The 25,513-nt window shown below is 45.3% G+C and overlaps 1 protein-coding gene and 2 long non-coding RNA genes across 3 annotated transcripts in view; 2 read left to right on the forward strand and 1 right to left on the reverse strand.

The window, feature by feature from the left end:
* Window positions 1–4,770: 4,770 nt before the first annotated feature.
* On the forward strand, window positions 4,771–7,248 carry LOC127688624 (U8 snoRNA-decapping enzyme). Its single transcript, XM_052187463.1, has 3 exons — window positions 4,771–4,942; window positions 5,022–5,291; window positions 6,102–7,248. Exons 1-3 carry the CDS (start codon window positions 4,805–4,807, stop codon window positions 6,279–6,281), a joined length of 588 nt encoding a protein of 195 aa, XP_052043423.1. The 5' UTR covers window positions 4,771–4,804; the 3' UTR covers window positions 6,282–7,248.
* A 56-nt stretch (window positions 7,249–7,304) lies between these two features.
* On the reverse strand, window positions 7,305–14,246 carry LOC127688625 (uncharacterized). The gene is made up of 3 exons (XR_007978723.1): window positions 14,146–14,246; window positions 13,108–13,234; window positions 7,305–7,376 (listed from the first exon to the last, which is right to left on the reverse strand). It is a non-coding gene; the product is annotated as an uncharacterized LOC127688625 (long non-coding RNA).
* The window catches only part of LOC127688626 (uncharacterized), a 29,825-nt gene continuing 14,444 nt past the window's right edge, over window positions 10,133–25,513 (forward strand). The window contains exon 1 of the long non-coding RNA XR_007978724.1: window positions 10,133–10,256. This is a non-coding gene — a long non-coding RNA (uncharacterized LOC127688626). The remainder of the gene's footprint in view (window positions 10,257–25,513) is intronic.

Genomic DNA, 25,513 nt, shown 5'->3' on the forward strand with positions numbered 1-25,513 from the left:
TGTTGGTTTTGGCATTTTGTCCATATAAGTAAGGACTGGATGTATGACATATAAATATGAATCATAGAAAGACCAGGTCCTGGAAGGGGTTCTCGGAACTTCCAACAGCAGGGCTACCAGGTAACAGCTGGAAAGGCAAACTAGACCTAAAACTCCTGGCAGGAGACTCTTGAGGATGAAGATGAGTTAACCACCCCCCCAAACCCACCCAACAACTGAACAAATAAAAATTATTTCCCTCATCCTGGAGACTGGGAAGTCTCGAGTCCTGTGCTTTTGTGTGCTGTAAAGAATTTCTAGCACTTTTATCAAGACACTCCCTGGTCCTGAGCGGTTGGATTTAACAAAGCCACGGGACTTGGGTCATTGGACAGCAACAAAGAAAGCTCTGTTTGCACCAAGCCTCCACTGAGGGAGGCAGGATCCTGTGACACCAGGAAAGCTTGGGGACAGCAGGTTCTCTGGCAGGGCGCCTGCTGCTCCTCGGGTAGTTTGGGTGTAAGCAGACAGTTATGGTGCCTTCATCATCATCATCATCATTCTAGGCCTGAGTCACGGATTTCAACATAAGTTTAGGAATAAAGAGTCTATTTGTGTATTGGCCCAAGACTGTGCGCTGTCTAGTTCCTTTCACCTCTACCTCTGTCTATCCTCAGGCATTGTCATTAAATTTTGGGCATCCCATAATTTCCCCCATTCTGGCTTCAGCTGATATGTCTACCCAATCTCTTTTCATGGTAAGATCTGCTGCCAAGTCTCAGTCTCATTCCTCCTTGTAATTCAATTATGGCCAAAACTAGGTCAATTGTCTTGTAAACTTCCTTTAGCAAGGGCCCGCCTGGGTTTTCTAAAGTAAACATAATTTTAGGCAGTTTATATTCATAATAAAATTGAGAGACTAGTGCAAGGAAGTCCCACGAATGCAATTTAATTTCCCCATTAACATCTTAATTTAGTATGGTGTAGTTCTTAAAATAATGAGCCAGTTTTAAAGGATTAATATTAACCAAAGTATTATTCAGATTCTCTTGGTTGTTACCTAATGTCTTCATCTTTGCTCAGATTTTAGGTGAGGTACGTCCTCTTTTGAGGCTCTCCTTCATTCCATCAGTACCTGTGGAAATTTCCATTTTTTACCTTGATTGCTATAGATTGAATATTTATGCCCTCTGTACCTGTGCTTGAGTTTACATCCTGAAATCCTAATCCTGCATTGATATTTGGTTATGGGGGCCTTTGGCGAGGGGACTATACCACAATAACAGAGCCTTCAGTGACCTTACAGGAGACCTAGAGAACGCTCCAGAACCTTCTGAGATTTCAGCTACAAGGCAGCCTATGAATCAAGAACTGGGACCTCAGCAGACACCAAGTGTGTCAGCCCCTTCATCAGACTTCCAAGTCTCCAGAACTGTGTGAAATAAACTTCAGTTGTCTGTAAGTCCTCAGGTCTAAGGCATTTTGTTCTGGTAACTCCCAAGGAACTAAGACAATGCCTGGGCAGTTTTGAGGGTTGCTTGTCAACTGCCCGATGATGTGTCCCTTGGCTGAAGCTGGCCTGTTGCTTTCCTCACAGTTTAGACCAGAACTCTCTCCTTTGGGGAGGGAGGCCTCGGGCAAAGGAAGCGTTTTCATCACATCTTATCAATTACCCTTTGCCAATGTGACACCCAATACCAGATGCTTTCCTTAGTATCATATCTAGTCCCCTCTGTCAGTGTGACACACCAGTGTTCATCCTGGTAAGGTAGTGCTTGTCAATTTCTCCCCAAAACTACAAAGTTGCATCGTGGTTTTCTTTTTTCATACTGTCCACTCATGGAAGGAAGTCACTATTGAGCTATGCTCTGCTGGAGGACAGAGTAGCTGCAGAACTGATCTCTAATTCTTCCACGTGGAGGACTCTGCCTATCCTCAGCTCATTCCACATGTATCTGCATTCCATATCAGTACAGGTATAAGGACATTTATTTTCTACTATAAATAAATAATAAAAAGTAACCAAAAGTAAAACCATTTTATTTTACTCAAACTGTTTCTATTTTGAAAACTCAACAGTGGCCTCTGACTTTCTCTCTCAGATAGAACAACAGCACAGGGGTTCTCTTTACATTTTTAGGCTTTTTTTTGGGGGGGGGGAAGTACGAGTGGGGTTGAGCTTCCATCCTGACATCGCAAGATGGTCGATGTTCACTATATACTCACTGGGAATCTTCTCTGGCCTTTCAGTGGAAGTTTTTGAAGGAGCTTTGGTTTCTTTTGTTGGGATGTGATGTTATAAGCAAGTTCTGGGCCCTAACTGACTTGTTAACATCTGGAATCATCGGCCCTGTGGTCCTCTCAACTGACAGAGCAACAAGAACAAAAAAATGAGGGGCTTATTAATCCTTGTATGAATCCTGGTATGTAGGCATTCCTACAAAAGCTTCTGTATGTAGATGCTTGTAGGTCTATATAGGCCAAACACGAACTCATCAAGTCATATTAAGCTGTAACTTGTTACTACAGAAAGTATAAGAATTATAGTCTCTTCGTTTGGAGGTGGCTTTTGGTAGTTATTATAGATTGGACCAAGATTCAGTTTATTTTATAAGAGTGGTAATAATCATAGGCCCGATGTACGGGCAATCTTGAACACCATAATTCTTAGCACTCTGCTTGCATGAGACTCTACACTAACTCTACAGTACTGTATTGTAGCCCAGAGATAAGCCTGATTTCTTTTTAAATGAAGGGGGAAATGTGTAATTTGTTTTCTAAAATAGAAAAAAAAATCATTTAGGCTCTCTAACATCTCCCAAAGACAGCCATGGAGTTGCCTTCTGTCTCTATGGACCATTATCAGCAAAGGACAGCTCTGGGCTTGTGTCTGCCTCCAGCCCTGACTCCAGACTCTGCTTCTGTGTGGCAGGGTAGGGGATGAGAATGCAGGGCGGGGCAGATGCAAAGAGTTGTTTGAAAGACATGGCATCCTAGTGTGCTTTTCTGTTGCTGTGACAGACACCCTTGTCAAAACCGACTGGAGGACAGGGAAGAGTTTGTTCCACCGGAAGTGAGAGAATCGCTGAGAGAAGTCAGGGCAGGAACTCAAGAAGACACTGTGACGGGTGACAATGTTGGTTCTTAGCCTTGGTGGTGCGTTTTTAAAAGCCAGGTTGGGAAGGTGTCCTAGTCTATAACTCTCCACCTTACAAACATGATAGTCTGAGTCTGGATCCCTAGCGCCCACCAAGAAGCCGAGTCATGGACATGCCTGTAACTCCAGCACTGGTGTGGGAGAAGTGGAGGCTGGGGGATCCCCAGAGTTTACTGATCAGATATTCTAGATAGTTAGTGAACTCAACATTAGTCACTTTCTCAAAAAATAAGGGAGGCCGCAGTAGAGGAAGGCACCCAGAGACACCCAGAATTGACCTCTGGCCTCCATGAGCATGTGAACATGTACCTGCATGTCTTACGTACACACATACATTTGTACACGTACATACACTACACACATCCACAAAACAAAACAAAAACAAGGAACCACCATGTCCTCTTACTACCACCAGGAAATTTTTCTTGCAATTGGCCTGGGGTGGGGTTCTGGAATTGGAAGATATCATAGGTTTTTTTTTTTTTTTTTCCCCATGTGATACTAATGTTTGACCAGGACGATTTGCCCATCCCTTGGATGATGCCAGGTAATGGCAATTGTATCACACCTATGGCCTCACCATGATGTGACTGTCTCAACCAATGGCATCTCTGCCCAGCTACTCAGGGGACTGAGGAAAGATATCCCCAATTGTGCCCTTACTCTTAGGATGCTGACCTCAATCATTGACATAAGACACAGCATGGAGCCTCTGCCCTCTAATCCAAGAATGTGTGTCTGGCTCTGAGGAGAATTTTACCCCCACCCTAGGCTGGTTCCACCTCCACTAACAGGTCCGTAACTGGGAACCAGAGAAGGTTGAGTGGCTTCTACTAAAGTCACAAGCCGGTGTCTGGGTGAGTTCTGAGCTCTATAACTGTCAAGTCCAGGCTGTGACTTGAAGTCTGACTGTCTTTGAGAGTCACCTCTTCCCTTCCTTAAATACTACAGGTTCTTGATAGACGGACTCAACTTCGGGTGGGGCCCGCCTAGCTGGAATGAGAATATTTTAATTTACTGCTAGTGTGGTGGTGGTGGAGAGTGGGGGGTGCCCTATCTGACTCCTCCCCACTCTTTTCTGTGCTTTAGTAACATCCTCAGCCAGCCACTCCTCCCCAACCTTTAGGTGTGACCTGAAACATTTCCATGTCATTTTCCATGTACCAGGCTCCACTTTTCTACCCAGAGCCCACAGCCAATGCATTTGCTTGTTGTAACCACACCCATTGGCCACTCCCCTTCCCCCAAAGTGTTAGCTCTGTCCTGGCGCTGGTCCCTGCGCCCCCCTATATTTAGTCAATGCCCATATTTCCACCACTCAAGACTTTTTACATTCACCTCTCCCCCTACGATAGGCATGGGCTCTGAAGCCAGACTATCTTCCTCCCATCCCTAGGCTCCTTGCTATTGATGGAGCAACCCAACACAGTTTCCCAAGTATTGCATTGTCCTTTGCTCTGTCAGGACTCCTAAGTAAGTAAATTCTACTCAAGCTCCCAAACGCCTAGCCTTCCAGACAGCAGCTGCAACCTTCGGCCCCGCCCTAGCCTAAGAGCTAATCCAGTGTGCCTTCCTGATTGACCCATCCTGATTGGCTGATGCCCAGTCTCGCGAAGCTCCGCCCTGAGGCGTTGTCCTCTGCAGGAACCCGGAAGGGCGAGCCTCGAGATGGAGGGGGATCAGAAAGTGGAGCTCAGCGAAGCGCTGGCGCTCGGGCCAGGCTGGCGCCACGCCTGCCATGCACTGCTCTACGCGCCCGACCCCCGCAAGCTGTTCGGCCGTATCCCGATGCGCTTCGCCGTGCTGGTGAGGACGCGACGTGCGCGGCCGCTCCCCGCTCCGGGCCCTGCATGTCCCGGCCAACCTTCATACCCTCCTCCCCCAGATGCAGATGCGCTTCGACGGGCGCCTGGGCTTCCCTGGAGGCTTCGTGGACGCGCAGGACAGCTGCCTGGAGGACGGGCTAAACCGTGAACTGCGCGAGGAGCTGGGCGACGCGATGTCTGCCTTCCGCGTGGAACGCTCCGACTACCGCAGCTCGCACATCGCGGCCAGACCGCGCGTGGTGGCCCACTTCTATGCCAAACGCCTGACTCTGGAACAGCTGCAGGCTGTGGAAGCCAGGGCACCCCAAGCCAAGGACCACGGGCTGGAGGTGGGACCAGCCTGGGACCCACCCCCTTTGTCCATCTCCCTTTGTCCATCCCCTAACCCCCATGTCCCTCACTGAGAAAAACCACTGGGTGGAGGAGATTTTGACCCTCCAACTTTGGATTCTTTGAAGTGGCACGAACTGGTTGGGATCTTGGTCATCTCCAGGCTGGATAAAACCACCTACTCCATCATCTTTAGTGGCCTCTACAGAGAGCTTTCTAGAACACACATCCAAGGGTCTCTGCTGCTCTATGCTAGTGTACATGATACCCTAAGCTCTTGATTTGGGGTTCATATTTCCCTTAAGCAGAAAGTATGACAGTGAGTCTAATGCTAGAGAGGCCTGTGTGTAGTAGAGGTGGCTCTGAACCTGAGGGTGAGGGCGCTATTCAAACTGATTAGTGCATGCACTTTGGCAGTGTGTAGACTGAACAGTCTATTGGAATCAGTTGAGTTGGGTAAGGCCGTCAGAGGAATACTTGGGTCTTTGCATTTTTTTCTTGAGCACCCAAGTGATACTTTTACAGTGGTGTAAATTCTGAGTTTTGAAATACTGCTACAGCCACGCATGCCTCCTCGAGGTGGCAATAGCCGGCGAAGGTGAGGAGAAGGATGGAGAATTAGCAAAGACAGAGCTTGGTACTCAGTGTGGGTCATTTACCCACAGGGTTTGGCTCTCTAAGCTCTCCTGAGGTGTGATTATTGGGCCTGGTTCTGCTTGGCTGTGCTCTGGAGAGTTCTGTTCCAAGGTAGATCAGGTAACGTGTTGAGGTACTTGAAGTCCCACTTGTCCCCTGTCTGCTTTTCGTAGGTGCTGGGCCTGGTGCGGGTACCCCTCTACATCCTGCGTGATGGCGGGGGAGGCTTGCCCGCCTTTCTGGAGAATTCCTTCATTGGTGCTGCCCGGGAGCAGCTACTAGAAGCCCTTCGGGACTTGGAACTTCTGGATCCTGGCACTATTGCAAAACTCAAGATCCCAGATTCTAAGTAGAATCGGCCAGGATGGACTCCTGGAGCCCAAGTTGAGGGCCTTGGTTTGAGGGAGGGAGAGAAAAAGGGGGGGGGGAGAGCAAATGCTTTCTCTTTGGGGTCTGAGGGGTTGTAGACGATACCAGAGTAACAATAGAGGTGGATGTGCGTGTTTTCAACGGAGGACCTTGTCTGGTGGCATTAGGTAGGGATGACGGCCTTTGTAGTATCCCAGAGTCCTTCCTTATACATGGGCAAGCAGCCTGGAAGCTCCAGGTATGTATGTGTGTGGCGTGTGGTCACACACAGCCTGGCACACTGTCATCTGCCCACTTTAACCATGAGGTGGCATTTGGCATATCCCACCCCATCCTGGTAAACGGGAGGGTTTCAACCCCATCTGCTGTAAGGCTGCTGCCCAATGTCCAACCCAGCCCAGGCCTGTTAGGGAAGCAAAGGAGGTTGCTTCTCTCTGAGAATCAACCTGTGTTACCTGGGGCTTGAGCAAAGCAGTGGGTTTCAAAAAGTGACCTAAGAGTCTACCCAGCCCTGCTTTCCAACTGAAGGTTGGAACGTGTCAAGGGCTTCTTGGCCTGAGACCTCAGTCCTGATGCCTGTTTTTCCCAGTACTTATCTTTGAGCTTTCTTTGTCTCTGTCTAGCCTGCTCTGCCAAAATAAGAGGCATCTGGAAGAGTAGGCTGGTATCTAGGCCTGCAAGTTCCTGAGCTCTTTCCAAAGGTACGGGTTAATACTTGCTCAGTGGTAGGTATGGTGACAGAAATAAGAGACCCACTGCTCGTGTCTTTAAGACTTCAGAGTGGGGAGCAGTCACACAGCATCATAAACAGCACTGCACAGTAAAAAAGTATAAGCTTCATCAGTCACATGGTGTCCCTGGGTACCCTTTAACTCTGCCATGACGACACTTACCTGCATAATGTATAAATTTGTGGTTGTTGTGTCCCAATAAAACACCAGTGGAAAAGCAGCTGTCTGGCTTCTGGACTGTTGTTTATCAGTGACTGCTCAGCTGGGAAAGATAAGCTAAGGTTTGCAATGCCTGTGTTTGTAAGTATTTTGCTGGCAATCTTTCACTTGGGTTCATCTGGACAGGCCCTAGAAAAAAGAGAAGAAGGGAAAGGAAGGGAGTAATCTCAGGGATTTGGAAAGAATTTTCTAACAAGGCATTGAGAAGGCCCGAAGGAGGGAAGGATCTTGTCAGAACATCTTAGGACATACTTCTTTTTTTTTTTTTTTAAGAGGTAAGGTTGGTTCAATAAATTTTTTATTGAATATATTCTTCATTTACATTTCAAATGTTATACCCTTTCCAGTTTGCCCCCTCCCAGAAAACCCCCAACCCATCCTCCTACCCCCACCTTCAAGAATATGCCTGTCCACCCAACCCACTCTCACCGCCCTCCCCCCACCCCACATTTCCCCATGCTGGGGCATCTATTGAGCCTTCACAGGACCAAGGACCTCTCCTCCCACTGATGCCCGACAAGGCATTCCTCTGCCACACTTTTTGCTGGAACCATATGTACCCCTTGGTTGATGGTCTAGTCCCTGGGAGTCCTGGGGCGTCTGGGTGGCCGACATCATTGTTCTTCCCATGAGGATGTAACCCCCTTCAGCTCCTCCGGACCAGCCTTCAACTCCTCCACTGGAGACCCTGCACTCAATCCAATGGTTGGCTGCTAGCATCTGCCTCTGTATGTGTAAGGCTCTGGCAGGGCCCCTCCAGAGACAACCATAACAGACTCCTTTCAGCACACACTTCTTGTCATCCATAATAGTGTCAGAGTTTGATGACTGTTTATAGGATGAATCCCCAGGTAGGGCAGTCTCTGGGTGGCCTTTGCTTCAGTCTCTGCTCCACACATTGTCTTCCTTATTGCTCCTGTGAGTATTTTGTTCCCTTTCTCAGAAAAACCAAAGCACCCTCACTTTGCTCTTCCTTCTTCTTGATCTTCCTGTGGTCTGTGAATTGTAACTTGTTTATTTTGAGCTTTGGGGCTAATATTCACTTATCAGTGAGTGCATACCATCTGTGTTCTTTTGTGAATGGGATACCTCACTCAGGATGACACTTTCTAGTTTTACCCATTTGCCTAAGAATTTCATGAATTCATTGTTTTTAATAGCTGAATAATACTCCATTGTGTATACATACCACATTTTCTGTATCCATTCCTTTGTTGAAGGACATCTGGGTTCTTTCCAGCTTCTGGCTATTATAAATAGGGCTGCTATGAATATAGTGGAGCATGTGTCCTTGTTACATGTAGGATCATCTTCTAGGTATATGCCTGGGAATGGTATAGCTGGGTCCTCAGGTAGTACTATGTCTAATTTTCTGAGGAACAGCCAAACTGATTACTAGAGTGGTTTTACCAGCTTGCAATCCCACCAGCAATGGAGAAGTGTTCCTCTTTCTCCATATCTTCTCCAGCATCTGCTGTCCCCTGAGTTTTTCATCTTAGCCATTATGACTGGTGTGAAGTGGAATCTCAGGGTTGTTTTGATTTGCATTTCTCTGATAACTAAGGATGCTGAACATTTCTTTAGGTGCTTCAGAGCCATTTGAGTTTCCTCAGTTGAGAATTCCCTGTTTAGCTCTGTACCCCATTTTTAATAGGGTTATTTGACTCTCTGGAGTCTAACTTCTTGAGTTCTTAGTATACATTGGATATTAACTATCGGATGTAGGATTGGTAAAGATCTTTTCCCAATCTATTGATTGCCGTTTTGTTCCATTGACAGGGTCCTTTGCCTTACAGAAGCTTTGCAGTTTTATGAGGTCCCATTTGTAGATTCTTGTTCTTAAAGCATAAGCCATTGGTGTTCTATTCAGAAAAATTTCCCCTGTGCCCATGTGTTCAAGGATCTTCCCCACTTTCTCCTCTATAAGCTTCAGTGTGTCTGGTTTGATGTGTAGGTTCTTGATCCACTTGGACTTGAGCTTTGTACAAGAAGATAAGAATGGGTTGATTTGCATTTTTCTGCATGCTGACCTCCTGTTGATCCAGTACCATTTGTTAAAAATGCTGTCTTTTTCCCACTGGATGTTTTTAGCTCCTTTGTCAAATATTAAGTGGCCATAGGTGTATGGGTTCACAGGACATACTTCTTAGTCAGAATCTTGGCATGTATTTCATAGTCAAGTAACTTTTTATTTAAAGTCTGCCCCTGTGACTGGTTGGATCTTTTGAAGATTATCAAATTTTCATATTCCGGGGATGTAGTTCATGTAGCTTTGTCTAGCATGAATGGGAGCCTGAGTCTAACCCCTGGCATTACATAAATGGCATGGTGACAAACATCTGTAATCCCAGTGCTCAGGCAGGAGAATCAGAAGTTCAAGATCATCCTTGGCTACATAGCTGAAGGCCAGCCTAGGATTCATGAGAGCCACCCCAGAACCCCCCCCCCCCATCTCCACCTTTTAAACAGCATAAGTGTAGATAGTATTGAGTTGGCAGATAGGGCCTGTCAGAAGAATTCAAGGAAGCTTCATTACCTTAAAAGAGAGGGATAAACGGCTAGGCTCAGGTGGGAGCAAAGCACCTGTGTCTGTGATTTAGTTGGATGGGATTCCATCATGACTCAGTACCCAGGGAAGGGTACCAAAAGGTCAGGGTAGAAGCTACAAGATGACTGATCCAGGCCCTGTAAATACACAGTGTAACTTCCATACCCCATTAGCCAACCAAGTCATTTAATGCTGTATTCAATGGGTGGGGATTAGCTTGCTAGTGGTGTAATGGGAGAAGTAATAAAGGACTTGCCACCAACATTGACAAGAGCCTTTCATAGAACAGAGTGTCTTAGTCAGGGTTTCTATTCCTGCACAAACATCGTGACCAAGAAGCAAGTTGGGGAGGAAAGGGTTTATTCAGCTCACACCTTCCACATTGCTGTTGATCACCAAAGGAAATCTGGACTGGAACTCAAGCAGGTCAGGAAGCAGGAGCTGATTCAGAGGCCACAGAGGTATGTTACTTACTGGCTTGCTTCCCCTGGCTTGCTCAGCTTGCTTTCATATAGAACCCAAGACCACCAGCCCAGAGATCATACCACCCATAATGGGCCCTCCTCCCTCGATCACTAATTGAGAAAATGCCTTACAGTTGGATCTCATGGAGGCACTTCCCCAACTGAAGTTCCTTTTTCTGTGATAAACTCTAGCCTGTGTCACATTGACACACAAAACCAGCCAGTACGCAGAGTAAGGCCAATAAGACATCAGTAAGCAATGGGAGGCTGTGATCGGGAAGTGGCAGTTCTTTTGGAACAAGATCTTTACAGGCCATGGGGATGGCCCAGTGCATATTTCAGGCAAGTTACTTCTGGTGTGGATCAGAAATCAGAGGAATGCGAAGGAACCTGCCACATTAGTTTCTATGGGAGAGGGTGGTGACCCAGAAAAGGGTTGGGTAGTGAAAGTGAATAGAGACAGACATGGGGGGGGGGTTATGGTGTTATCTGACAGGGTGGTTGGTGGAGAAGGGAGGTGGGGAAGTCAAGAGTGACTTTTAATTTGAATTACAAGGTGTTTGTGTTGTGGATGAAGACAAAACTCAATGGATAAGGTAAGAAGATTTGAAGACACAGAGACATGAATCTGTGAGTTAATAAGTAGACAGCATGAAAGTTCTTTTTGGAGATTCTCCATAGAGAGGAGATGATCAGATCCAAGTCCCAAGACTTGGGAAGATGGGCAGAACACAGTAAAACAGATCAGGAACCTGGGGAAAAGCTGCTTTAACAAACCAAACAATTCTAGATCCTTCTAAGAGCTTTGGTGAGTTAGGTCAGAAAAGTCCATTGGATTAAGCATCAGCCATTTTGTTGGCTTTGTTTGGAGCAGTGTCAGGAATATGAGGGTGGAGGGCAAAAAGACTGGTGGACAGCAGTCTGCCAAGGCAGGGTTGAGCTGTGAGGTGAAATTTCAAGGAGAAACCAAAGACTCGGTTCAGAATTCCTTCCCATGGTTGGGTGCTAGGGCAGGAAGCTGGGCATTCTTTGGGGAGGGGGAGAGCTGTACATGCATCCCCTTCCCCTCTCTCTTGTGATGAAGAGTCTCTGACTGCCAGTTTGATTAGATTGTGAGATGCCTTGAGCATTAGTAAAGTATGCCTAGGTATAGCGCTGAGATTGTCTCCAGAGAGATTGTGATAGCTCTGACCTACTCAGTGGAATGATTTGTTGATGGATTCAAAACTGGAATAGGCTATTGAAAGTTAGTGGCACAACAAAGGGGTGGCCTAGTTGTGAGAAGTGGGTCTTTGGAGTTGTTATATAGCCTGGACCTGTCCTGATCTTATTATTATTTTTTGCTTCCTGGTTGCTATGAGGCAACCACCCTTTGTTTCCTGTACCCAGCTTCCACAATGTCTCTACCTTTTGATAGGCCTCAACTCAATGCAGGAAGCCCGACATGAAGTATGAAAAGTTGTGTTGAGATTAACCCTTGCTCTTGTATAAGTTTCCAAATGGTGACAAAAGGCTGGTTGCCATACCAGTGTTCAGAAACTCAGCTGGAGATGCCCACCACAGAGCTGGGGTCATTTCAGGAGAGAGTCACAGGAGAGGTTGAAGTGACAGATTACAAGGCCTAAGGTCTACAGACTCCATGAAATAGATATGAAGAATGGACTTGGTAGTAATCATCACATCCTCTGAAGGAGGGAGGAACCAGGAAGTGGATCTCAGGCAGAGAGAAGCACTTGTATTTGGGGAGCTGAAGTGATCTCAGGGAAAGTTAAGGACCAAGTGAGGACACAGGATGGCTGGCCAGAGGTGGGAGTCGAGCTATAAGGGGATGAAATCCTGGGCTAGTGAGGCAGAGAGCTGGGTGAGCAGCCAAGTAAGTTATGGAGCCAGAGGGGACACACGTTAGAGAGGGGTGGAAATCAGGAGCCAACAGCCTTGGTGACAAAGATATGACCAGAGATGACAGAAGAACAGAGTGGACATGTCAAAACATGGTTTCCCAGGTCAATGGCACTTAAAATGGAGATGCTGGATAGAGCCCTGAGGAAAGCAATTCAAGGCCACATGGATGCCAGCAGCCAGGAAGGGATGAAGGTAGAGGCATAGAGATCATACTATTCTAAATGAACAAGCATCTGCTCACTGTAGACTGGGCACCAACCAAGTACCAATTATACCCGAGTCTAGCTAAGCAAACCAGTAGACTTATTGTGTTTACCTATAGGAGTGTGTGTGTGTGTGTGTGTATCTATCTATCTCTATCTCTATCTCTATCTCTATCTCTATCTCTATCTCTATCTCTATCTCTATCTCTATCTCTATCATCTCTATCTCTATATCTATATATGGGATTACTTGGAGGGGAGAGAGAAAGAGGGAGGGGGAGGAAGGGAGAGAGAGAGAGAACCAGCATTGTGCATATATGTGTGCGCTCTCGCGTGTGTGTGTGTGTGTGTGTGTGTGTGTGTGTGTGTGTGTGTGTGTACTGTAAACTTTACTGAATATAGAATCACTTTGTATACAAGCCTATGGAATACCCATGAAGGATTTTTTAGATTAGGTTCTGAAGACTCACCTTTACTGTGGGTGCCAGCATTCAGTGGGCTGAATCCTGGCCTGAATAAAGCTAGTTGGTTTTATTATGAATAAACATTGATTATGAATTCAATGTGACCAGCCGACGCAAGTTCCTGATGCCGAGACATTCATGACATAAGGAACTGCACTCTCAAACTGTGAACCCAGATAAATGCCCTCCCCTTAAATTTCCTTTGTCAGATCAAACAATGAGACAAGTATCTGGCCCACCCAATAGCTACATTTATTATAATTTTTAAAGATATCCTACCTGGCACAAGCGATTGCCTCTCCATAGCTGGATAGATGGAATCTCTCTGTCAGTCAATCTTTCCTCTCCTATATACTCTAGGACTTCCGGAGATCACATACAGCCAGGGCAGAACCGTATGCAGTTGCTATGGGTACATTGGAGGGAACAAGTGAGTGGAGTCTCAAGTGAGCATATAATGACCCTTTCTTCTCCCTCCTGTAAGGGAGTATCAGTCAGCAGGCCAGGACTTGTTGAGGATCTCCTGTCATTTACTGCAATTATTATTAAAATAGTGATCCCTGCATTAGGCAACATGATAGTCCATGGCGGGATTCCACCCCTGCCTTTTCTACTGACCTGACCCCTCACCTTTGCATCTCTAGTTTCTGTTTGAGAGTCGGATTTAGCGGTCAACTTGACACAATCGAGAGTCACCTGGGAGAAGGGCTTCCGAACCTGTCTGTGAGGGATTATCTGAAACAGGTTAACTGATGGTGGAAGATCCCTGTCCCTCATCCTGTGTGGGCGGTGCCAGTTCCTGGGTCCTGGGTCTTGGACTGAATAACAGAAAGCTAGATGAACACTAGCATGCAACCATTTCTCTCTTCTGACTGCAGATAATAGTGTGGCCAGCTGCTTCAGGGTCCTCGCGCCTTGACTTCCACAGCTTGATGAACTGTAGCCTAAAACTATAAGCCAAAATAAACTGTGCCCCACTTAAGTTGCTTTTATGGGGGGGGGCACTAAGACAACTCCCTGCTTTATTTAAGAAACATCCCTTGTAAGCAATGGGCTCCTGGGTGTTCTGGGTTTAGTTTCCTGGCCTGGTCCTGATGGTGCCTCCCTCACAGGAGGGAGAGGCAGGCTAGACTGTGCATGTCTCTTCTCACCCACTCCCACCCTGCTGGGGGATGGTCTGCTGGGATGACAACCGCACAGGACTCCCCGTGTCCCCATAAGCACAGTGCTCTGGGGAGGGAAGAAGGCTGAAGCCCATCTGACCTGCAGCCCTGCTCCCAGCAGCCAGGACCTCCAGCTGAGCTCTGCCTTCCTTACCTCAGGCTTGGGGCTGTGAGTCCTGGGGAGAAGGTTAATGGAGGGAGCACTTGGCATTAACTATGAGCAGGTGAGCCAGCCCTGTGTCAGCACAGGCTGCTGCTGCTCCTTCCTGGGGAGGAGAGGGGACACGTCACCCCCTCCCTCACCCCCACATTGATGCCTCTCTCAGCAGAATCAGCAAGAAGTGTCTGCTTCTCAACCTTGCATGTTCCCTCTTCACAGAAATTACTTTCGGATTCCATTCTCTCCTGAGCTCAGGTCCTGTGAGTTGCAGGGTTTGAGGGGAAGCTGTGGTTTCCTGTTAGGACCGTGGTGGGAAGGGGGATGGTCTCCTGCCAGCGATCTTGAGCTCTGAGAGAGGCTAAGTGAAACAGACATGGCTAGTGGGAAGAGAGTTTTATTGCACAGAGAGTATTCTGTACCCCAACGCACAGGAATTAGAGGATAGGAAAGAAGAGATGTGTGAGAACAGGTCACCTGTGATAAAATGTGCAGGGGACATTAGAGTGGGTGTCATGTAGAAGACACTCCAGAGGAAGGAAAACAAGAAGTGGGGTGGAAAAGAGGCAACCCTCACCCCTTCACACCTCATCTCCCCGAAGGAGACAGTGTGTGTCCTTCCTCGAAGTGGCCCTGGGCCCCATCATCCCAACTGAGTGAGGCAATCCCTCTGGTGTAGTGGACACTGGCAAAAACCACCAGAGTCATAGAGGAACCATGCACAGCCTCTCAGCTCTTCCTTGCTGTCATGCTAACGAAGTGACAACAGTGAACATGAAAGGCACAAGGAGCCTCCTCACTGATGACTTCTCCTGGCTGGAGGGAACTGCATTCTAGACCCCTTTCCAAAGTTCTTGGGTCTCCCTGAAGCAAGTACACTGGAAAATCCAGACTCTGAGGACTCCATCTTGGCTCTCTTCCTCTCCTTGGCCATAACCACTGGTTATCTTCACCAGAGCATACCCATTAAGTGAAACCCTGCAGACCCATAACAGCAAATCTGTAGACCCATAACAGCAAATTCCTCTCATTTGTAGAAATGGGAGGTGGGACCTGGATGTAAAAGCAGAGCATACCAGAGAAGACAAAGCAAGAGGGAAGGAGGTGAGGCATGTAGAAGAGTAACAGCAGGGTGGATATGGAAGATGCATGTTGCAGGCATGTGTGGCTATGTAACCCTTCACTCTGCACAATATGGTTCTCCTGGAGTGGGAGGTCCCAGGCATGATTGCTCTTCCCATCCTCACAGTCTCTACCCTCTTGGGCCCCTGAAGGTCACACCTTATCAATTTACAGCATCCTGACTCCCAGCGCTAGTTCCAGGGTGTGGCTGAGGCACAGGTCTATTGACCTGGGGGAGAAGGACTGCTGAGCGATCTCATGTTTGAGAGCTATGGAGTGGAAGGAAGAATTGCCTCCCGTCAGGTTCAGGGGTCAGGATGTGCCAACATCATGTCTGTTCCATGCTGAAACATGGAAAAGGTTGTGAGCCACAGATAGGGCGAAGAACTGGGTTATCTCATCACAGAAATTACTCAGGGGATTTAAGGAAAGCATGGGGTTTGGGCAGAGGTGGAGAGGTGACTGTATGGGCAACTCCAAGGGAAGAGGTAAGGGAAATTGATGCTTTTTATTTGTTTGCTTGTTTGTTTTTTAAAGCTTCACAGAGCCCCCAGAAGAACAAAGAGTCACCTCAAGCCAGGAATAATTTCCTCCAATGAAATAGGAGGGCAAATGCCCTGGAATACTAGGGAAAGGCATAAAAATGAGGCAAGTGTCCATAGAACACGGTAAAAACCGCTGATTTTTGATTATCCAGACAGGAAACATGGGGATTCTCACAGTATTTTAGGGAGAACAAACAAAGAAACAAACAAAACTTCCTAAACGTAGAGATCTTGCACCTACAGTTTTATTGCTGTAAGGAGACACCATGACCAAGGCAACCCTTATTAAGGCAAACATTGAACTGGAGCTGGCTTACAGTGTCAGGGGTTTAGTTGTTATCCTCATGGTAGGCAGCATGGCGGCACACAGGCAGACTTGGTGCTGGAAGAGCTGAGACTTCTGATCTTGATCTGGAGGCATCTGAAGGGGACTGACCTCTGTAAGCAGCCTGGAGGAGACCATCATCCACCCTGAGCAGAGGCTGAGTACAGGAGGAAACTGTCTCCTGTGGGCAGCCAAGAGGAGGATCTGGACCACACTGGCCAGACTCGAGCATATATATGAGACCTGAAAGCCCCACCTCCACAGTGATACACGTCCTCTAATGAGGCCACACCTCCTAATAGTGCCACTATCATATATCCTGAAATCACCACAGGATGCAGCAGCATGGTAGGTTTGGTGGAAGGCATGAGCGGTGGCTGGTCACATTGCATCCACAGTCAGGAAGCAGACAGTGGAGAGACAATGGGGCTTTAAAAGCTCCAGACCCACCCTCAGGAATCCACTTCCACCAGTGAGGCTCAGCCTCCTAAGGGTCCACAACTTTCTCAAACAGCATCAGCATGTGGGAAGAAAGCCTTAGGCAGGATATTCTACACTCAAACAACAGCAGCCTGGAACCTAGGACTCTCTCCATAAGTGCATGTCTGAAATACGATCTGAAAGTGAAATGAAGCTAAACCATCTCAAAGATTCTAATGGAGATAAAACAAAAACACAAAAGCCGACTCCACTTCCCCCTAAATCATTCAACCACAACTCTGACCATTTTCAAATCTACAGGACACATCTTACATAAACTCACTAGGCTGCCTGGAGGTTTCCTAGCAATTGGTTACCATGGCATTTCCTAATCCTCACGTGACTGGCACAGCACACAGGAACATGCTGAATGCTGAGCTCTGAACTGGAGACCAGGCTAACATTTACTTGATTTTCTCCGAATGGTCCCAGAGGTGACTCCCTGCGTGGCTGGTCCTTGAGAATCTATCATTCATTTATTTTTTGGTATGAAAACCTTATGTCCCTTAACAAAATAATGCCTCTGTGTTTTTATTTCCAATTATGCTTAATGCCAACATTAAATATCTTTCTGCATTGCCTATAGTTGAGAGGATCAGGTTGCTTCCATTTGGTGGTATCACTTTAAGATAATCGACTCAGTTGTTCACTGGTCTGACCCCTAATCCTGACAGCCATAGGCAGTTCATCTTACTCTGTTTATGGGAGCTAGGTGGAGCCTGATAGAACGCATTCTATATAAGGCTGCTTGATTCCATCAGCAATGTGGGAATGGCTTTGTTTTCTCTGATGATTTACAAATTTAAGAATAGTCACAAACAGAAACTCCAGGACCAAGAACAGGACTCAAATAGAAGTTTAAGGACAAAGTATTAGAGGTTAAAAGTTGCCAGGAAGAGAGGAGAATGGAGAAAAACAAAAGTCCTTCTGCCCAGGGAGAGGCTAGCTGCCAGACTCCTGGCACAGGTGACCTCACAGTACCGAGGAAAGATCAGAAAAAGAGTAAGGGAGTCCAAAGTCTTGGTCAAGGACTTTAAAACATACTTAGGCTCTGTCCAGCACCTCAATGAAAAAGAAGTGAAGAAAAGAACTAGACCCAGGCCCATCTGACTGCTCCTCATGGCAGCTCCTAGAGACTGCACGAGGGGTCGGAATTATGAGAAAGGAAAACACAGTATCCACTTTGAAATTAGTAGATCCAGGAAAGGGAGAGGGAGGGGGAAGGGATGGGGCGGGGCGGGGCGGGAGCAGGAGCGGGAGCTGGAGTGAGCTAGAACAAACCGAGGAGGAGGAAGAGGGAAGATGGGAAGAGGAAACGCATTTAGTTACCTACAAGTAGGCACAGTGGTAGCCTGGATTCCATTAGCACTTAAACGGACTGGATTCTTAGCATACACATTTATTTAGTTCACACATCTGCATCCCTGAAGCCCACTTGGACTGAGCAGTTCAGGATAGGGTCTCCTGTTCATGGCTACGGACCTGAAGCTGGCAGGGGCACTGGCTTCAGGATTTCTTCAGTTGCTGCCTCCCATCTTTCAATAAAAGCCCTGGGATTACAGGCAAATGCTACCGTGTTTCACCTTGCATCGGATCTGGGACTCGAACCCAATGCCTTACTCTGCATGACTCTCAGGACTGCAGCTGCTGCCTCAATGCGGGGGTGCTGACTGCTCCTCCTCCCCTTTCTCCTGGTCCCCTCGCTTTCCCACTGCCTCTTTCCCCTCTCCTCTCTTGCTCCCAGCAGCCACAATGACTGAAATCTTAGTTCAAATGTCCTAGCTGCAAATGCGGGAGTTGCGTTTGTGCTTCAAATAGGAAGGGAAAACCATTTTGCTTATTTAAGGTTATTTCCCCTTACTATCCACGCCTCAGTGGAGCACTGTGGGCCTCCCTCATCTCAGGAATTGTTGGCAGGCAGATACCATTTTGGAGCTGCAAATGCATTTCCCCATCGTATTGTATCCTTTGCTCTGATATCATTAGGTCATCTTTGGACCAGTCCCTAAAGTGGGAGGAAGGCTCTGGGCAGATTGACTCAGCATTAAGTATCACTAATTCCAAATTAATTAAGAAGTATCACATAACACTATGTAACAAACTCGCTATCTCAGCAGCGTGTACTCAAGTCTCCCAAAAGAAGCAATGCTTACATTAACATTCTACAAAGCCGGTGGATGGATTAGAATTTCAGTGACTGTGGACAGCTGGAATGTTGCAGGGCCAGAGCCTAATTAGAATCTATCTTCAGCTAACTTTACTTGTTAAATAGCACTTGCTGCCTACCTCTATTTGTGACTTCACATCTTGGTGAGGACCAGGTAAACTCTTCTGGAATGTGCAACAGACAACTGGCTTCTACATATGTGTAGTTATACAACATGCAAAGCCTGGAGTAGAGGCTGTAACTGAGGAACCCACCAATGTATTTGAAAGGCGCTTTGGCCTATGACTTTCTTTTATGCTGTTGCTGTACAACTTCACGAGACTGTTACCTCCAGAACGAACTGTCTCTTGGTTTTCACCTCTTTGAGGTGAAAGCTGGATTTTCATGTATGAACAGCAGTGGGCGTGAAATGTATATTTCAAGCCTGTGTCTGCAGCCTGCAGCCTCCCTGGGTCAGCTGGGCTGGGCTGGGTCATTCTGTGTGTTTCTCACGGTCACTGTTCCGAGAGAGGCAGAAAACTACAGCATTCGAATTATCAGCAACAGCACCATGAAAAGCAAGAGACTGTCCCAGAAATTAAAGGTGATTATTTCTTGTCAATTGAAGTGTAAAAAAAATCACAAAATGAAACTTGTCTTGTTCTGCCTGATTTCAAACGATTTCCCGGAATTAATGGATTTATTCAAAATTGCTGTCCTCCTTGGCAGCCCCCTCCCACTTCTGTATTTAATAAGAGCCTGAAATCAGAAAGGACTCCCCGGTTGCCTACCATGGTAACTGATCACACAGCTAACAGCACGTCCATTGCTGTTTTGCAAACCACAAATGGCCTCCTCTTTGTTGACCCTGCAGTGTTTGCTCTGTGCCAGAGATCAGCATCCAAGCTTTCAAATCCAGATCTAAAAGGGTCAGCTGAAAAACCAGATTAGGCCACTTTCCAAGGATGTTTTGAAGCATTTATTTGCTTAAGTGGCTATAAAACTAGTAATGTGGTTAGCATCAAATTAACGGTCTGGTGTGATCTTTGAATTTATCTCTTGGTTACGCTTGGCTTGGACATTTTTGCACCAACTGGCAACATCTTTAAAAACAGCTAGTCATCAAGACTTCTACACCTGAGAAAGCTTCACTTCCTCCTGGGGGTCTGGAGGCATGTTTATGAACACATTTACTTTAGAATCCAAAGACACTGTATATGTATGTATATGTGTGCACATCTATATATTTTATGCATGTGTGTATATATGTGCATGTATGAATGTGTATGTTTATGTGTACATGTGTGTGTGAGTGTATATCTATGAGAATGTGTGTGTATATATATATATGTGTGTGTGTGCATACATATCTATGTATGTACATATGTGCATATGTGTATGTCTGGCCACACTTAACATATGTGCTCACTATGAAGAGACAAATGTCTACTCTGTACAGATAGCTATCTTGAATAACTATATTTGTAAATACTTATATTTTACAATTTTCCCCATCTACTCTATTTTCTTCTCATATCTCACTTTCTTGCTTGTGTATGATTGAATGATCTATATTGTGTTTGTTAAATATTATTCACCTTAATTTCCAGTTATTAAGCTAAAGCCACATTCACATTCATAAGCCTGCATGGGAATAAATTCCATTTTATATATATTGTGTGTATAAATATATAAATATATTATGTATATATACACACACATATATATGTATAGTATGTCTATATATTCTTTTCACCTATACATTAATCTGTCTACCTACCTATCCTCTATCAACCTATCTACTTATTTATTATCTATTGATCTATATCAATGTATCTATATATTTTGATTCTGTCATATTATCATTCTTCTTCTAATGAGACAAATACATTAACTTGGTTTTATTCTCTCTCTCTCTCTCTCTCTCCATCTACCTTATTGATTTCACAGTAGAGCTAACTACAGCATCTGAGCTGTTGCTAGCTCCTTTATCCTCACAGCACCTTTTGGATTTTTATTTTAAACAGCCCCCGTTTGGATGGCAAATATGAGCAGCTGTTTATCTAAGAACACTTTTATTGCATTCTCACACTTAAAAGACATTTTAATCAGCTATAAAAAAATCTAGATTGCAAAGTACTTCTCTGTATAATTAAGAGTCTGTGGAATCCAATAGTGCTGTTAGGACATCTGGTTTCTTATTGATTGTTAGTCCCTTGTGAAATTTCTTTCTGACTCTTCAAAGTATTTAGAATCTTTCTTTTACTTGGTATTATTCAATTTCACCATAACACTTTTGCCTTTTTTTTTTAACCCCTTCCCTTTTATTTCTTTGGATTGTTTTGTTTTGTTTTGTTTGTGATGGAAATAGAGTCCAGGACTTCATGCAGGCTTCTTTTTTTTTTCAGCCTAGGATAGCTTCAAACTCATTATAACCTTTAAATTCCTAATCCGCCTGCTTCTATTTCTACTTTCCAAGTAGGCTTACAGGCATGTAGCACTATGCATGGCTCTCTCTATTAAAGACGGGGTGCAAGAGTGCTGTCTCCTCCCCTCTCACCACCTGCAGTAGGTGAGAGAGCTATCCCTGCACCCTCACTGGATGATGCACTCAGGAAAGCAGGCCCTTCACCTGGCCTGAGCAACGCAGTGGAGCTGACCCTGAGGGTGAAACCACAGGTCACCACGTTGTGAGAACAGGAGAGCTGGCCCAGCCCCTCACAGCTGCAGGGCCCTGTGTCTTGAATGGGTCTCACAGTGGAGCTGGCTCTTGAGGCATGGGTGTGGGTGAACTGCCCCCAAGGTATGAGAGCAGGAGAGTTGACCCTGCCTCCTGCTGGTGGAGAAGCTGGCATTGGGTGGCCTAGCTGGAACAGGGCTGGTAGTGTTGACAAGGGGGAGATGATGTGTTGACCAGTTCAGCTACAATCCAGGCCCAGATCCAGGGATCTGCATTGACTCACCCAAAATCTATATCATCTGTGGATGCTTGGGATATGTGGAAGGACCAGTCCTGCTGTTAAAAAGCTGCAGGATCTCTATGTCACACGTGGCAAGATAACTGGGTGGAGTTCCGATGAGGATCAATATTGATGGGGTCACAGAAGTCAGAGACCTTGAACCAGACCAATGACTTGTTGTAATGAACATTTGCAAATGAAGATGTGTGGACAGGATATACTGTAGGACACATCATGACATACAACAGCTTCCATGATGAGATGTTTTTTTATGCTTTGTTTTTGTTTTGGTGTGTGTGTGTGTGTGTGTGTGTTTTGGAGGGGAGGTTGAAAGAGCGAAGGGTGGATGTGAGGGGACAGGGAGATGAGCAGGACTGGGGTACATGATGTAAAACTCACAAAGCATCAGTAGAAAGTTAATATATATGTATTTAATGTTACATAGTCCTTTATTTTCTCCTCTAATTAAGCCAAATCTAAATCTTCTTTTAGATGACTCAGATGCCCTGAGAAGGATTTAATAATAGCTCTTAATGATTCGTTTGAATATCTTATTCTGAAGTCACTCTCCTTTGAAGAGTGTCGGTGTGAAACTTTGGCTCCCAGGAAGTATGGGTGAAGATCTGTGCAGAGTCTGCTTGGTGAGATGGTTCTAATAGTACTTAATAACTGCGTTTCTCTATGCCCTGCCAAAGAGGTTGGGTATTACAAAACCACTTTAGAATACAGCAATAAGCAGATGAATAGCTAAAGACTTTAATTAAGCTTCTTAAAATAAAGTACTGTTTCGTTCCCTTTTCTGAACTCAGTGTCTACGAACCTTATAAACTAGTTCTTAAACTAATTGCTTGGGTAGAGCTCAGAGTTTATAATTTGCAGAAATGTATTGTTGCATAGAAAATTCCAAGATTCTAAATGCATTTGATATTCAGGATTGCCAGATGCCAAACCCTTTCCTCCATGACAGAACGGAGAGTGTTCTCCACCTGCCTCTCTGAACCTGGCTGTGTGAGCTCAGCCAAGCTGCTTCTCTGTGTGTGCCTTACTTACCTTCTCTGAGTGACTGTCTATATACTATCTACCATTTATATGCTGTCTCTATACTGTTTATATAGATTACATACTGTCTCTATACTGTTTATATAAATTACATAATGTCTATATACCATTTATATGTTGTTTATATAATGTTTACATAGTTTATATGCTGTCTATATACTGGTTATATACTGTCTATATATTCTTTATATACCTCTCCTAGGTTGTACTATTGGTTTACGTCTGTTTCCTGCCACCTGTTATATCCACCCCTCCATCCCTGCACCCCTCCTTCATCCCGTGGTATTTTGATAATTTTCAAAGTAAGTCACATATACCAGAATCAATCATCTCTAATTACTTCAGCATGGAGCACCTGAAGTTCATCAATAGCTTATGACTTCATTTGTTTTTAAAAATAAAGCTATGTACTGAGAAACACACTAAACTCCCAAAGTAAGAACTGCATACATGAGTACAAGATAAACCCCAATCAAGATAACGAGTGTTGCAATCACCCCAGAAAGTTCCATCATGCCCTCTCTAGTCAACCCCTCCTTCTTCCACCAGGCCCCATCACTAAAGATGATTTGGGGTCCTCCAAAACTCTACAAATTGTAAAGATAAATGTTACCTTCATGACTGACTTCCACTCAGTGTGCTTCTGGTTCTTGGCATTAAAGAATCTAAGACTGAATGTCTTTCTGTCATCTCAGGATCAGAAGTAAACTTATAGTGTCTCTCTTCTTCCCTCTCTCCCTATCTCCCTCCCTCCTCTTCCTTCTTCTCTTCTTCCTTCCCTCTTCAATACATAGGCACAGATTAGGCAAGCATACCACTACTGCCATACATCCCCTAGTCCTAAATTTCATTTTTAGGATGGTCATTGTATGGAACTGGTGGGAGTCTTTACTTCCTGAAGTTTCATTTCAAACAATGCCAACCACAGAGATGCTCTGATAGTGTGGCATTTCCCAGATCTCCGTAGCTTGAGTTCACTCTGTTTCACAAGTAAGAAGACCAGAATCTGGAGAGCTCTGGTGACCACTGGATGGTATCCAGTAAGAACACAGGTCTATTTAACATCCCTTGCTCTCTTCTGCCTTCTCCTGGTTTAAATAGTGTTGGTAGCACACTCACACACATATGTATACACACACACACACACACACACACACACATATATATATACATATATATATGTATATATATATATGTATGTATGTAAACTAGAAACATGTATAGGTATGGGCTGGAGAGTATATCGGTGGTTAGGAGTGAGTACTGTTCTTGAAGAGGACACAAGTTCAATTTCCAGCATCCAGCTCACAACTCCCTGCAACTCCAGCTTATTATTATTATTGCTGTATAGTACATGAAGTCATTTACAATGGGGGGGGGGCTCTCAACTTATACCCACCTTCCCCTCAGAAGCTAAAAGTGCTAGGCAGAGATGATGTGTTTATCCAGACTCCCTTGCAGCTAGTTCACCAACGTGATCAAGACTCTCCCACTCTGATGGACCTAGGCAGGTTTTATCCCAGAAAAGAAATAATTGTTCCCATATAGCACATGTAGCACCAGTAGGTTCCTCTCCAGATTTAGCAATGAGCTGTCGGTTGGAGTCTCCTTCAAGGCTGATATCACTTTTGTAAGTGCATCAGTGTCTATTTCATAGCCAGACTCTTCTCTTACTTCTGAATCAAACCCTTGACAAATATAATTAATAATATTTATATTTCTACTCTTACTGAACACTCTAAGAACTCCATGCTAGGAATTGTACTAAATAGGTTACATACGAGAATTCATTTAATTTTCACAATAATACCATGAGATAGGCTTCACACCACTCCTCAGGTCAGAGAATTGCAGCCCGGTGAGGAAAGACATCTGAGCTGGAGGAATATACTCTAAAATAACCAAGGATGTAGTAACGATGCTGTCTTACTTTGGGTTTTACTGCTGTGAACAGACACCATGATCAAGGCAAGTCTTATAAAAGACAACATTTAATTGGGGCTGGCTCACAGGTTCAGAGGTTCAGTCCATTGTCAAGGCAGGAGCATGGCAGCATCCAGGCAGGCATGGTGCGGGTGGAGCTGGGTTCTACATCTTTATCCAAAGGAAGCCAGGAGCAGACTGGGCATGCTCAGGCATCTAGGTAGAAGATCTCCAAGCTCACCCGCCACAGTGACTTCCTCCAACAAGGCCACACCTCCTAATAGTGCCACTCCCTGGAACGACATATACAAACCATCACAGATGGGATTTGAACTAAGCTGTCTGAATGTGGGTCTAACTGTTTTCTGAAATGTTAAGATTTGTTCTTATGTTATGTGCATCAGTGTTTTGTTTACATGTATATCTGTAAACATATGTGTGCAGTGCCTGTGGAGGCCAGCAGAAGGAGGCAGGTACTCTGGAATGAGTTAAAAATGTTTGTGAGCCACCATGTGAGTGCTGAGAATCAAATTCAGGTTTACTGGAAGAACAGCTAGAGCTCTAACCACTGGGCAACCTGGCCTTTACTATAACACCATGGCCATGTATAAACACATACATCTATTTTTGTATAGGTGGAACAATATTTTATATGCCACATGTAGGACTCTTTATGTTTTTATCTGCAGCTCCCCCCCCCATTGTTTTAACTCCCTTTCTGTCTTCTCTCTGATTAACCAAGTATGTTAAACTTCTACACACAGTCACTGACATTTTTGCATAAAACAACCTTTGGAAACTTTAC

Source organism: Apodemus sylvaticus, chromosome 7 (assembly GCF_947179515.1).
Source record: "Apodemus sylvaticus chromosome 7, mApoSyl1.1, whole genome shotgun sequence".
Lineage (NCBI taxonomy): Eukaryota > Metazoa > Chordata > Mammalia > Rodentia > Muridae > Apodemus > Apodemus sylvaticus.

Coding starts and splice junctions, on each gene's coding strand:
- LOC127688624 (XM_052187463.1), top strand. CDS start 4,805: ATGGAGGGGGATCAGAAAGTGGAGCTCAGCGAAGCGCTGGCGCTCGGG. Junction 4,943..5,021: donor CGATGCGCTTCGCCGTGCTG/GTGAGGACGCGA, acceptor CTCCTCCCCCAG/ATGCAGATGCGCTTCGACGG. Junction 5,292..6,101: donor CCAAGGACCACGGGCTGGAG/GTGGGACCAGCC, acceptor TGCTTTTCGTAG/GTGCTGGGCCTGGTGCGGGT.